General features: G+C 41.5%; 1 protein-coding gene across 11 annotated transcripts in view; it reads left to right on the top strand.

Annotated features, from left to right (window-relative positions):
* TACC2 (transforming acidic coiled-coil containing protein 2) overlaps positions 1 to 15,379 on the top strand; it is a 262,416-nt gene that overhangs the window by 190,782 nt on the left and 56,255 nt on the right. For all 11 annotated transcript variants that reach the window (XM_061635785.1, XM_061635784.1, XM_061635786.1 and 8 more), the window contains 3 exons: positions 3,357 to 4,668; positions 11,310 to 11,370; positions 13,089 to 13,296. In XM_061635785.1, the coding sequence (XP_061491769.1) occupies positions 3,357 to 4,668; positions 11,310 to 11,370; positions 13,089 to 13,296 (1,581 nt within the window). The remainder of the gene's footprint in view (positions 1 to 3,356; positions 4,669 to 11,309; positions 11,371 to 13,088; positions 13,297 to 15,379) is intronic.

Below are 15,379 nucleotides of genomic sequence, written 5' to 3'. Positions count from 1 at the left end.
ACAGTTTCCTCAGGGTACTCCTTGGAATTTTCAAGGCTCCCCAGAGAAATTCATCAGGACTCCGAAGCCAACCAAGTTGGACAAACACAGGGCCTTCCTCATGACCATACAACATCTACTGGACATCAGCGCAGTGGAACCAGTCCCAGCTCAGGAAAGAAACAGGGGAGTCTACTCAGTTTTCTTTCTCGTCTTGAAAAAGAATGGACAAGGGCTATTTTAGACCTCAAATGGCTCAACCGGAGAATGGCCTAAAAGAAATTAAAAATGGAAACCTTGAAATCCATCTCAGAGGCCATCAACCAAGGTGATTGGATGGCCTCCATAGACCTGTTGGAGGCATGCCTCCATGTTCCAATATAACAGAAGCACAGAAAATTCCTTCGTTTCTGTTATGCCAACAAGCATTGCAAATACAGGGCTCTTCCATTCGGGCTGACTTCCACCCCCAGGTTTTCACCAAGATCCTAGTGGCACTGATGGCTCATCTGAGGACCTTGTGGGTGTGGGTTCACCCATATCTAGACAATATTCTTGTTCGGGCCCCATCAAGGGACCAGTGCAGGAGGGACATTCAGACCACTCTGTCCTGCCTTACCAGCCACGGCTTTGTGGTGAACTTTGAAAAGAGCGCCCTGGAGCCCACGCAGAAATTACCCATCTGGGGATGCAAATAGACTCAGTCCAATCCCGCATGAGGCTCACTCAGGAGCGGGAGGCCAAGATCCAGGAGCTCACATTAAAGGTGACCTCGTCCAGGCCAGTAGAGCTGATGGAACTGGCAAAACTCCAGGGGATGCTGGTATCCTGCTAGGACCTAGTGAGCTGGGCCCGTTTTCATTCTCGACCCCTGCTGCAAGCACTCCTACCCTTCCAGGACCAAATTGCTCAGTCCTGCAGGATGCAGGTTCCAATGAGCTCGTCTCTGCACCAAGAATTAAGGTAATGGCAGTCTCCTCAGAGGCTACTCGGGAGTGAGCCTGGACACGCCAGTAAGGAAGGTACTCATGACAGATGCCAGCTGTTACGGCTGGGGGGCACACCTAGAGTCACACGTGGCACAGGGTGTGTGGAAGGCCAGGGAACTGGACCAGAGCATCAACTGGCTGGAGCTCCGAGCAGTGAGACTGGTGCTACTGAAGTTTGCTCCACAAGTTATAGGGGCCCATGTCCTGGTGCGGACTGACAACTTGGCAATGAAGGCATACATCAACCATCAAGGAGGAACGAAGGAAGCTCCCCTTCTGTTCCAGTGGGCAGAGTCTCACCTCAGGTCACTGAAGGCTGAACATGTAGCTGAAATACAAAACATGACAGCAGACTGGCTGAGCAGGACATTGCTCCTGGAGGTAGAGTGGCAACTTCACCCCCAAGTATTCCACCAGGTCATCAGACGTTTCGGGGTCACACAAGTGGATCTTTTTGCAACATACCAGAACTCCCAACTTGCAAAGTTCTCTCATTTTCAGCATCCAGAGGCACAGGGATGGGATGCTCTGACAATAGTTTGGCTTAGGGAGTTACTTTATGCCTTTCCTCTACTGTTACAGAATGTAAGACGTATTCGACAGTTGCAGGCCGAGGTGATCTTAGTAGCACCATATTGGCCAAGGAGACCCTGGTTCTCCACCTGTCTGTTTAGGAACCATGGCATCTTCCTATCAGACCAGACCTGCTAATGCAGGCACCAGTTCTTCATCTGTGTCCAGAGCTCTTTCGCTTGACTGCGTGGAGGCTGAGTGGAGTTGGCTAGAGGAGTTGGGGTTTTCGGGAGTGGTTCTAGATACTCTTCTGGCCTCTAGAAAGGCTTCCACATATAAAACGTATGGCTTCACATGGAAAAAGTCTGTGGAGTGGTGTAGAACCAATGAGAGGGACCCAGCCTCTAGGAAAGTGGTGGATGTACTGGGTTTCTTACAGGTGGGGTTGAACAAAGGGTTCAGCCCCAATACTTTGAAATGGCAAGCGGCTGCCATTAGCAGTATCTTGGGTTGCAAGGGGGATCCTCCCTTGTCCACACATCCCTTGTGTTGACTCTTCCTCAGAGGTGTGGGGCAGAGGAATCCTCCAATGATTCATAGGTTTCCTACATGGAAACTGAACTGGGTACTCTCCGCCTTGATGGGGCACCCTTTTGAGCCACTGGCTACATGCGAGAAGTTCCTGACACTCAAGACAGTTTTTCTAGTGGCAATCACATCAGGGCGTAGGTTCTCAGAACTGGGAGCCCTGTCGTCCAATCCACAGCTATGTATTTTTCATCAGGACAAGGTTGTCCTGAGGCCAGATCCATCCTTTATTCCTAAGGTTAACTCCGTTTTTCATAGAGTGCAGGAGGTGGTTCTCCCATCATTCTGTCCTAATCCCACTTATTCCAAGGAAAGGGCCTGGCATTCTCTGGATGTGCGCAGAGTCCTCTGTTTTTACTTAGATAGAACTTCTGGGTTCAGGAAAACAGAGGCTCTGTTCATTTCCTTTGGCGGGGTTACCAGGGGAAGGAAGGTTTCATCTTCTTCCATCTCCAGGTGGCTCAAGGAGACAATTGTTCAGGCCTATCAGACTCTGGGGAAATCGCCACCGGGGGGACTCACAGCCCATTCATTGAGGGGGGCTTCCACTTCCGCTGCCTTTAAGGGGAGTTTCCCAATTTAGGACATATGTAGAGCAGCCTCATGGGCCTCACTGCATACGTTCTCCAAACACTATAAAATTGATTCCTGGGCTTCGGCGGATGCAGCCTTCGGGAGGAGGGTGTTGCAAAGGGTAGTTCGTGCATGACTTGTTGGCACCCGGAATCCCGCCCAGGAGGTCATTGGGCTCCGGTACATCCTGAGAATCTGAATGCCCTCCAGGAACCACTGGGGAATAAAAGGAAATTCTTACCGTGAATTTCTCTTCCCAGGGGTTCCTGGAGGGCATTCTTCCCACCTCTTCATTCCGGTGCCATTAGTCTACTCATGCTAGTTCATAGTGGCTTCTGCCAGCGCCTCACATGTAGAAGAAGTAGTTAGGACCTCCCTGGGGATTTCATGGCATTATCTAACCTATCTTTTTACTTACATTCTGTTATTTTTCTCTGCCTAGTTCCATGGCATTTTTTTCTTTTAATGAGTTTGGATGCACAAAATTTTTTCACTGAGGGTCGAGGGGCTGTCCTTGCTCTTCCAGTTGGTCTGGAGGGCGGGATGGCTCCTCCCTCTGGGTGAGGTAATTAGAATCTAGGACCCTGCCTGTCATGCCGGGGAGAGGCGCCATCACGAGAATCTGAATGCCCTTCAGGAACCCCTGGGAAGAGAAATTCACGGTAAGAATTTCCATTTGTTCCTGACTAATCACTTTCTCCTTTTCTTTCATAGGATTTTGTTCTGACACAGTATCAGTAACTGATGTTTCACATAGTGAATCAATCGAAGAAAGCCCGTTCCACCCTCCTTCCCACTCATTTTCTACTGTTTTTGATGAGGACAAACCCATTGCTAGCAGTGGGACTTACAACTTAGACTTTGATACTATTGAGGTTGTAGATTCTTTGCAAGCTGCAGATCCTAGCACTTTGGACACAAGAAGTCGTGACACCAAGTTGCATGTTCGAAGAAAATCCACAGACTCTGTTCCAATTTCCAGATCGACTTTGTCTCGGTCCCTTAGCTTGCAAGCTGGTGATTTTGATGGATCAGCTTTTCTTGGTAATAACGAGACAGCAGTTTCAGCAACAGACACATTTGGTACTGGCTCAAGCAGTGCTTCCAGTACTCTTAAACGCACAAAGAAACCTAGGCCAGCTTCCTTAAAGAAAAAACAGTTGACCAAAAAATCTCCAGATGTTCCACCAGTGAAAGAGCCAGAATCATCTGACATCGGACAAGATCCTGCTGCCTCAAGTGAAGAAAAGGTGTCTGAAGAGAGGTTGGGACACACAGAACTTGAATGCACTGATCCTGCCCAAAGTGCTGTCGAAAAAGAGGAGCCCGCTGCTGGTTCGGTGGAAGTCTGTCCATTTGACCTAAATAACTTGGAAGATATTAGCACATTTGGTGCTGGAGTACAGGACTCTCCCCCTGCTAGCAAGAAAGGCCTCCCTCTTACGACAGCACCAGAAGCCGTGGAAGTGACTCCATCAGACACTGGGGGACAGGAAGATCCTCCAGTGAAAGGCTTGGCAGTGAGGCTGGAATTTGATTATTCTGAGGAAAAAGGCACTGGCGAAGAGCAACAAGAAAGCTCCCCTGTGCCCAAAAAAGTGGGCAAAAAGCCTGGTGCCAAAATGCCACTCAGGAGGCCAAAGACTAAAAAGACTGGGGAGAAACCTGACAATGCTCCCACCACCCCAACCAAGGCCCCTCCTAATCCAAATGAGATCTCTGTTCCCAAAGGCTCTTATACGTTTGATATTGACAAATGGGATGACCCCAACTTCAACCCATTTTCTTCCACTTGCAAAATGCAGGAGTCTCCTAAATCGCCTCAGCAAGGAACTGCAGCTTACAGCTTTGATCCAGACATGTGTGACGACTCTGTTGACCCTTTCAAGCCATCCTTGAAGGTAGCCAGCTCTCCCACAAAATCTCCAGCTTCCTTTGAGATACCGACTAATGTCAGTGAAGTCAATGGAACAGAAGGAGACAGTCTAAATAAACCGGCAAAAAAGAAGAAGACCCCACTCAAGACGTAAGTCAAAGTATAGAAAATTAATATGCAGTAAAGGGTTCCCTCAAATGGCAATGCTTATACACTTTCAAATATTTACATTTAGACAGTGTGAATGTTATGTTATGAATATACTACAAGAGAGCAAGACTCATGAATTGTTATTGTCTCAATGGCATCCTTCTCCAGTAATCTTTTATGTTGGAAGCATTACAATTTTGTTATTTTTTTAAATAGTCTTCCCCTATTGGCTTTATAGGGGCCTATAATCTGTCAGCATGTAGAAAGAAGTTTTTTTCCTGAATGTAAGATGTTCCTCCCACTTCAGAAGTCACTTATTGAGATATCCACATCAAATCACATTTAAGAAATTGATTCCATATAAATAAATGATAGGCACTCAGACCCACTACGTTCTGTCAGCTGGGTTTCTTACGGAATTCTGTTATACTCAGCAAAGGCCTTCACATCATTTTTTATGAATGTATATACAGTATTTTTCTTTCAGATTACATGTGGCAGTGTATGTGATACAGTTTAGCAATCGAGTGAGTTCAGCAAACTAATAAAAACTATTCTCAGGATTAGGGGCTAATCTGCAAAGCCTTAGGATACAATGTATGCAAAGTTGTATTTGAATGGAGCTTTTTCACATAATCAAAAGACAGCCTCTCTCCAGAGTAGTTCTATTCGTTTTAGTGACTTGCATATTGTGTGGGATGTATCATTTAACCAAGAAACCACAAATGCAATTGAAGTGTTTCCTTTTTTTTTTAGCAGTTCATACCTTTCTTTAAGTAGAACTGCTCTTGGGTAAGTGAGTGGGTGGAATGCTGCCTGGAGGTTCCATTTATTGTTTCAGATGGGTATTTTATCTTCAGTAATTAAACATAAAACTATAGACAACATTTTTATGATTAAATGTGTGATATAGTGTTTTTGGCAAGAGAAGTACCTAGTTCACATATATTTTTAAACCATGGTTTATTTTAAACTATGGTTTAATGTGGATGAACAGCATGCTGGTGCTCACTGCTCAAAAGCTCGCAAGTTGTTGCTCTCCTGCTGCTGTTGGGGTGGGGTAGAAGCAAACAAGAGGCTAGTTTAGTGTTGCGCATAAACCAGCCTTCATGGTTTGTTTCCCTTAGCTTCACAATCACGAGAGAAAACATAATGCAAAGCCAGCTTCTGGTTTGCTTCCTCTCTGGCTGGGCAGCAGGAGGAGCAGGGGAGGTATGACTCAGGAACTCTGAAGCAGTGGGCGCCAGCATGCTGCACATTCACACAAGCCCATAGTTTAAAATAAACCATGGTTCAATGTGATGTGTGAACCAGGCCATTGTGTATATTTGGCAACATAAGTTCTTCAGGTTGTGTCTCTGTATTTCTTCCAAACCATGTCATCTTGCATTTCTCTTGTGTGGATGATGCAGTGGCAGGCCAATTGTTCCAGGAGACAAATTTCCACATTGTCTTATCACTGTGTTTTCAAATTCTTGGAATTTTTTTATTATTGATTGATTGATTGATTGTATTTATATACTGCCCCATAGCCGAAGCTCTCTGGGCGGTTTACAGTAACTAAAAACATTAAAACAAATATACAAATTTAAAACACATCTTTTAAAAACAATTTAAAACACAATTTAAAAATGTAAAACAATTTAAAAACACATGCTAAAATGCCCGGGAGAAGAGGAATATACCGATTTAAAAATTTAAATATACCGATTTAAAAATTGGCTTGCTGTACATGGATCTAAAACTTTTCTGAGAGCTAATGTTAAACTGAATTGAACATTTTCACTTTTTACCCGTACTTGATAGTTCTTATAAAAAATAAAGTTAAATTCTGGCTGGCTAGTTAATCCAATAATCACTCTTCTCATTTAAAGTACCACTTCTTGAAATTTGTTTTCGAAAGATTTTTGCTCACTGTTTATCTGAAACAAAATATTACAGGTTTCTCAGTATATCTCCCTTTAGGTTCTAACAATGGCTTCTAAGTGATTTTTTAAAAAAATGTTTTTTACAAAAGCAAAAGACTTAAAAAAGAGACTGACCTATATTTTGTGATACTTTTCCAAAGGTTTAATCTATGTATTTTAGTTTATTGGGTCAAAACCATCTTCTGCTAATAATATTGAGGCTTTGTAGCCAAACAGAATTTTTCCCGATCACTCTGAAAAGTCATGCCTTTTCTTTTGGTTGTTTGTATGGGAAGTTGGTGTTGCCTAGTATGATAAGAGATACTGAACTGAATAATTTTACAGTCAATGACCAATTTAAACAGACACAAAAGATGAGACTTTAAACAAAACAGGCAGCTGGAACTAAAAGAGAGAAACCATCAATTTGAGATTATACCACAGCTATAACTAAATCAGGATAAAGAATATGTGCATATCATACTTGGGTGATTCCTGCACATAATTTTATTTCAGCACAGCAATTTAAGTTATAACTAGCTGGTACAATAACAAAGTCAAATATGCTCTACTTACATTTACTATTAAAAGTGGGGGGGAAACGAGAAGATCAACTGATTGCTGTTTGAGGCATGTTGCAAGTACTTTTCAAGTTTAAATATTTAAACATTTTAAACTGTTGTTTGTATATTGTTACAGCTATTACCATGGCGTTTATCCCAAATACTGTATCAAGGATCTAGGTTGGCCTAGCTTCAAAAGTAGCAGCCCATTTTAGATCTCTGTCTAAGCATGTTGTTTGATGGCAGAGAAGCATCTCAAAAGACATATGTTTTGATGTGAAAGGTGTCAGCGTTCAAAATCATCCTGTACAAAAGCGATGCCATTCAAACTGACAAGTGCTGAAGAAGATAAAGATACATTTTCACACCTTTTGTCACAAAAAAGCACAGTAGCTATTTTAAAAAATGTTGAGCTATAAAGATTCCAAATTCCTTAGTAGCTCAAATCCATCAAGGTTTAGAACCAGGATGGGAAACATGTGACCTTCCAAATGTTGTTGGACTCCATCACCCCCAGCCTACATAGCCCATGGTGAGGAATGATGGGAGTTGTTGTCCAGCAATATCTGGAAGGCCACAAGTTTCTCACCTCTGATTTAGAAGGACCTTTGTGTATAATTTTTTTAAAGCCCAAGGTTATGTAACTTCATCTCTAAGGAACTTTCTGTTAATGGTTTATTTAGAGGAAAAACAGCCATAGAAGGTTACAATCCTGAGTGGAGCACCAAGGGGGGAAGATCTGCTTAACCTTTTCCTCTCACAGCAAAATTCTCCTCCTAGCTGCCTTTCTCCCTGCAGAAGGAAAAACACTCCTGGCAATCTTGAGCAGAAAAAAAACAGCCTAGGGGGATAGATCCTCTCCCTCCTAGTGCTCTGCTCAAAAGAAGATCAAGGAAAGTTACAAGTGACTACAACTTTAATCTTTTGCAACTTTTTACAAGTATACTTTGTCTATCAGTCAGTGGCAACAAAGTACCATCATATATTATCTCTTTACCTTTCTTAATTCCATGGGTGCACCTCTGCATACAGTGCACTAATCTACACTACCCAGAACAAGAAATTGGAAAGCTACTATCATGAAAAGGTATCCACATAGTAGTGGCTGCTTTCACACATGGGACTAATAGCGCTAGTTTACCGGATTAAAAAGGTAGCGCTTCGTTCCATATGTCAAAAATCCCTTTCACATTGCAGTACCTGTTATACCCGCATTTTGCGCAACAGTCTTTCATACACAGAGCACAGTTTTTCTCCCCCCCCCTTCATTCGGCCTCATGCAACACCGGATGAGCTGGTTTGAGGCCTGTTCTTTAGGTGCGTGGGGGGGGTTTGAAAGAGGCGCAATCGCAAGCAGCTGAGAGGCACGGCAGCGCAGCAGCAGAGGCTCTGGTTGAGCATAAGCAACAGCAACACACAGGCTGCTCTCTCAGGAGCAGCTGGGATCGGCTGGGAGGCGCGGCGGTGGCAGCGCAGCAGCGTGCGAATGCTGCATGCTGGGAGGGCTGTTGGTAAGGGCGGGAATGCACTGCATACTGGGATGGCTGTCACGTGAGCAGCGGCAGCTAGCACAAAACTCCCGCAATCTTCCAGTTTCCCAGCCTGCTATCGGAATTTTTCAGGTATCATTTAGTATGGAAATTAGCACTAAACTTCCAATACATTCCACCAGAATTCCGGAGCTACCCGTTATGTCGTGTGAAAGCTCAAATTTTATGCGCAAATTAACAGGAAATAAATCGTCAGAATAACGGAATAAAGTGCAGTGTGAAAGGGGCCAGTGTTTAAACTGATAAGAGATAGCTTTGAACAGTAGCTTTTATGGAAGAAGAAAGCATTTGGATTAGAGGCAGAAGTGGCCTATTTTTTTTCCTGAGTCACTCTAATTGTTCCCTCACCCTGAATAAAGATGATAATTCAAGAACAGCAAGTCTCATTGATTGTGTTTTAGCATTTAACAGTGTGTTTTAGTTCAGTCGATTTAGATTATGACATTGGAATGCTGAACCCTCTTAGGTTTGTGCCCAAGGTTTTAGGACTAGGTGTGGCTTTCCTAAGGTAGAAATGCATGGCAATTTTTGCTAATGCAATTAATGGAGTGTCTCCTTTGTCAGTCAGTTCCTTCTGTCTGTCTCTTTCTCTCTTTTGTGTTATTTGTCTTAGGATGGTTGAAGATGTGATGTCTGTATGTTCTCTGTTGTAAGTAACCCAAGGGTTAAAATAACCCTAAACATGCTTTTTATGGATAGGAATGCCTCATTTTATTCTATTTCATTTTTGCTGGTTTTCCTCCAGCATTGCTAGGCATGGTGCTTTTCACATCAGTAAAATTGTTTTTACCACCTTATATCAAATTTGTTACATTACAGGAAAGCTGCATGTCTGTGGATAAGCTTAACCAAAACTATTATTCAAGTTTGATGCATTCATGTTTCCAGTTTATTATTTTTATTTGTATTGTTAACAAATAAAATAGTATACTATATACCATACTATACTATATACCATACCATACTATACTGCAAGTAGTATATCATAGCCTTGCAAATCAGACTTGAAGGCAATTGCCACCCATTCCTGAACTGCCCCCGCTTTTCTGTGCTGGTCAGTAACCACCATGACATGCCTTGAACCAAAGAGCCATAGCAAGAAACCATGGCAAATCACACATCCTTTGCATTTGCTGCACAGTTTCTGTTGCTTTTAAAAACATATTCAAACTTTTAAAGATTAAGAGCAATGCTTTTTCTTCTGTGAAAGTGATGAAGTGCAGTCATTTTGTTTTAAAGTAATGCTTAGCTAGTGTGTGTTTGTGTGATGTATAACTAGGTGAGAAATTGGTTTGTTCTGCATAAAATGAAATACTTCTGTTCTAAGCTTCTCTTGTTGCTTTGCCAATGTTTGTGTGGGACATACGGATGAGTTGTGCTCAGCCAGTAATGTTATGTGTGACTACCATTCTAATTTCACTTCTTTTTGCCTTCCTCTTTTAAAAAGCTGTCTGTAAGACTTGTATCTTGAGCATTTTCTCCATTCGAAAGGTTTAGATTCTTTCTAGGCCTAACCTATTCATAAATTTTAATGCATTTAGAATACGTAAATATGTGAATGGCCTGCTTGAGAAAGATGGGGAAGGTGGCACAATAAATTGTTTTAGGCTGAAACCTCATATTATTCCAGCAGGTTAATTAGTTCGTTTGTTGTTGTTGTTGTTGTTGTTATAATCAATGCTCTTAGCTAAGGAAAACATTGCTAGCTATAGAAAGCGATGCATAAATAGATATCCACAACAGTCAGTATGGCTAAGGGCAGGTGTGTGGAACCTTTGGCCCCCCAGATGTTGCTGATCTACAACTCCCATTATTCCTGGCCATTGGCTATGCTTGCTGAGGCTGATGGGAGTTGTAGTTGAAAAACATATGGAGGGCCAAAGGTTCCTCACACTTGGTTTAGGGGGTTGGAGAGCTGATCTTTGATATAGACTTGAGATTGTCTAATCTCTGCCATGACCAAATTATATGGCATTTGCCAGTATTTCACAGCCTCATCTGTTAAGTGGGAATAGAAGTGACCTAACTCACAGGATTGATTTAAGGACAAAATTAAGGAAGACAGTGAGTAGATGATAAATAGCTTTTAGGAAAGAACCAAGTGTAGGTTTGCTAGTGCAGGATGCTGATGCAAACATTATTCATTGCTGTTTGATCAAATGATAAGTGTTAAGCCAGGTTTTGCAGAATTGCTCTGTTAGCAAATCGTGAATCCTTACTAACTGAAGGCATTATCGAGACATTTTATGAGGCCATATTTGGGTCAGAAATCTATGGATTAATATTGACTTATCTCCTGATACAGGTTAACTTTTTTGTTTGTCATGAGTGGCAAAATAAAAGGATCTGTGTCTCATTATTGATGTTCCCTAATGTGGCAACCCTATTTAATTCAGTCCTTATGCTTTGTGTATTGCTTCTGTTTGTTTGCTAAGATTCAGTTCAGAAGTGCATGTTACAAAAGTGAAGGTCATGGCATGCTCCTTCTTGATGCTTGAATGTTAAGCTTTCTGAAGCAGGAAAGCTTTCCATGGTGGTTTTTTCTTTAGCTCTACACTGCTTGTTAAACACCTTTGGTTTTCAATAGCTTGCCATACTCACAATTTCCACTTTCTTTACAGTGATACTTTTAGGGTGAAAAAGTCACCAAAAAGGTCTCCATTGTCTGATGCACCTTCACAGGTAAAGAATTCTGAAAAGCGATTTTCTAACATTGGTCCAGAGCTAATTACTAATAACTGTCTGAAAATCCCATTATGATGGATAGGAGACTGCCTGGGAACCATATGTAAGCCACCTTGGGTTTCTATCATGATTGCTGTAAACCGCCCAGAAAGCTTCAGCTATGGGGCAGTATACAAGTGCAATAAATAAATAAATAAATAATAAAATAAAAGAAAGGCAGGGTATAAATTTAATTAATTAATTAATATCACAGAATTCTCTTTAGGGACTCATTTAGAACCAGCATCTTCAAGCAAAATTACAGACCTAATATTTTGACGCAGATACTTTTATAAAATCTTTTAATAACAAAATATAAATACACATATTGTACTGAACCAGTTAGTGCTCAAAACCTGTGATCCAAGTTTTTGAACACTTCAAGAACAGGTATTCAAAGCAAAAATGAAAAATAAATAAATGAAAGCAATTCCGATACAGATGATGTAATTCTGGTAAACTTGGGGGGGGGAAGCATTAGGAATCTTGTAAACTTGAATGTACTTAAGGGGGAAAATGTAATTGAGCTATAATTTATCTTGCTTGATGGAGTAACAAGATTGTATTTCCCCAGGGACCAGATAAAAAATTATTTTATTATAGAAAAGCCACCTAAAAAGAAAATCCAGAGCAAATAGATTCCAAGGCATCTTTCCATCCTGGTACCATAAAGCTAACACGCCTGATGACATAAAAAATGGGGAATCCTCAACAGACTAGTTGCTATATTTGCTCATTGCAAAGAACATTGGACAATTTTAAGGTTAAATAGAAATAGTGTTTGGCGGAGAGTCAGTCTTCCAAAATTGTTCAAGTCCTTGATGATGATTGCATATGGACTTGTTTCTTCTGTTGCTGAGCTCTTAGACTTAATTAACACATGCAACCAGTGGAGTTGTGGCCAATTGTAATGTGATCTGCTTCATAAGGCAGGTTTTATCATGCCATCACAAGCCATGACAGTTTTCTGTGGCATAACATAATTCCCTGGAATTAGTTGAAGTGGGCAGCATCTACATTGTTCTACCACACTTCTATGTATGAAGTGGTCTAAAATAAGTGTATTTCAAGAAGGCTGTGTACAGATAAATTCTTCAATAGATAACATAGTTGGACTAGTCACAAAACAAATAATGTCCCACATTATTTCACCTATCCTTTCTCATTGTGTTGATTAAGGCAATGATTCTCAGACCTCTGTATGAGGTCCATTCATCTCTCTTGTCAGGGTTGGTCCTATCATTAGACAAGATGAGACGATTGTCTTAGGCAGCAAATGCAGGGTGGTAGCGGTAATGGTGGCAACACCTTGGTTGTTCCTTGTAAGGCCATGCTACACAACATGTTCTTGCCCTTCTAAACCAGCCTGATCTTGTGGAAGACACTTTCCCATCAGAAGTGTTGAATTAAGATTCAACTGCTAATCCAGTTGACTTCTGGATGTGGAATGGGGAGGGGACACCATGTTGTCCTTCATCTCAGGCAACAAAATGTCTTGGGCCAGTCTTGTATGTGGTGCAGTGCCTTAAGGACTAAAATCCTCAGGCCCTGTTGATGGAGCTTGAATAAGTAGTTTAAAAGAAAGAAGAAAGTAAAAGGAAGCCAGATACAAGAAGAGAGACAATTGTTTCTTTCTTTTCAGCACAATAGTTATTTAACTCCCCTCCCCCTTTCAGGAGTCCACAACACTGCCTACTGCCGAAACGCCCTCTGTTGTATCCATGGTAGTTCATGCAACCGATGAGGAGAAACTGGCCTCTTCAGTGGGCAACCAGAAATGGACTTGTATGACTGTGGATCTAGATTCAGACAAGCAGGATTACCCTCAGCCATCGGATCTGTCAACTTTTGTTAATGAAACTAAGTTCAACTCTCCTACAGAAGGTAAGCTGCAGGTGGTGCTGGTGGAATCAGTGTTTTCTTTTCCAAGAATGGGAAAAGCAAGCAAGTGCAGAGAGTGATGAGGGACCTAAATGTGCCCTGTTATTGTTGTTGTTGTTTTGGTTTTTTTGCTCAACTGCAAGTTAAATGTTCCCATTTAATGTTGTCTGCCAGAACATTTAGCTTAATTCACTTGCCTAGCTTCTTTTGAAGTGTTTTGTTTGCTTGATACAAGTACCACATAGAAACTACCGCAGTCAGCAACAAATTGTAATTAGTTTTGGTGGTGATTGTATGAAATCTATTATTATCCGGTCTCTTGCCACCATTGCTGGAGTACCCACATTCAAATTCTGCCTGTGATACTACTGCTGCTTTAAGTGACTCTGCACTTACTGATGTAAGCATCAGTTGTCAGACATACATTAAAAATTGTGTTTAGGAGATAGTCAAGCAAGAGAGAAAATCTAACTGAGCATTCTTCCTGATACACTACTAAGTGTGTTACTGTTAAACATGCAATGTCTCACATGCAGAACTGTACCATCTGATTATGTTGGAAGTGTACAGCATGGTGGAACTCCTGATAATCTTTAGATGGATATACCCTGTGCATTTATCCTGATTAGTTCATAATTAAAAGAGGCATAAACACATGTGCTTAACTTATTTGGAAAGTGAACAAAAACCCAAGGGTGTTGTATTTGTGTTGTTCTAACTGGGACTCTGTATGTACTTGTCCTTACTCATAACCTTATCTTTTTTTTTCAATATATCAGTATCAGTTACCGGTCTTGTGTGTGTGTGATCCCTATGCCAATGTCTTATAAAATATAAAAGCATGCAGTTTTACAAAATGTTATTCTTTGCTGGCTGATGATAGGTATAGGCTGTTAAAAGGCCTCTGCCTTGTAAAACAACATGTTGACTGAGTTAAGTGACCATTCAGATAAACAAGTATATATCAGTAGATCAACCTTCACCAACCTGGTGTCCTCCAGATGTTTTCACTACAGCTCTCATGAGCTCCAGCCAGCATACCTGGAGGGCACCAGGGTGGTGAAGACTGCTGTAGATTGTACTTTGATCACCTCAGCTGCCTTTTCTGTGAGCAGGGCAAATTTTGTTTCTTATGATACAATTGAATGTGTTTAGCGAATGGCCATAGTCATTGACTCCAAAGGGTCCCCAGAGCAGCTCATAATACAGTAGTATAAAAGAAGAGGATCATTTTACAACACTAGCAGAAGCCAGCATTAAAACTTGCAATTAAAGAATCATCTTAGCAACAGTCTTAAAACTATACCTTCCATGTAGCCAAAATATCTTCTGGAAGAAGACCAATTTTGATTAATTTCTTAAAGGACTTGAGGGACTAAACCTGAATCTCCCCTAGAAAGAGGTTCTACAAAGAGGGTAGCACCATGAAAAGCATTCTGCGCCTTAAAAATGTTGTCAGGTTTCTTATTCCCAATAACACCCTTAGAGAACCCTCAGAGCCCTAGAACAGTTCCTTACTCCAAGTTAGAGATGGAGTCCGTTGGTCAGTGCCACTTCAAAAGCATTCCATTGACCACAGGCAGTATCAATTCAAGTTTGTTCTTTGTCCGCTATCCACTGCTTTTACTGGTCCGATTTTTCCCCTCCCCAAATATATTGATATTGGTATCAATATCTTCTTTTAAAATATTGATGTTTTGAAAGGAAATATCAATAAATGAAAGAAAATATTAATACATTTTGAAAAAAACAATATTTTGGGAAAAACCAATATTTTGAAAGAAAATATTGATAATTTGAAAGAAAATTTTGATCAAGCGGCTCTGTCGCCACCTCCGCCTCCTCCATTGACAATTGAAAAATCTGGTGCTAAATCTGAATTCAGCGGGATTCTTGCCCATCCCTTCTCCAGGTTTTGTCTGGTGAGTCCTCAACTTCCCTAGGAGGACTCTTCTTATCACAGGGTCACTTTTGTAATATACAGCCCTTGTCATATATTTGCCTCACCACTGAGGCTATAACCTCAGATTTCCTCCCGCACCTATCTGCCTTGCACAGATATTCCTCTCACAGCTGTCTTGCTCTG

The sequence above is a fragment of the Rhineura floridana genome, chromosome 7 (genome assembly GCF_030035675.1).
Source record: "Rhineura floridana isolate rRhiFlo1 chromosome 7, rRhiFlo1.hap2, whole genome shotgun sequence".
In the NCBI taxonomy this organism is placed as follows: domain Eukaryota; kingdom Metazoa; phylum Chordata; class Lepidosauria; order Squamata; family Rhineuridae; genus Rhineura; species Rhineura floridana.
Note: the sequence above shows the minus strand (reverse complement) of the source record. Positions and strands in the feature narration are given on the sequence as shown.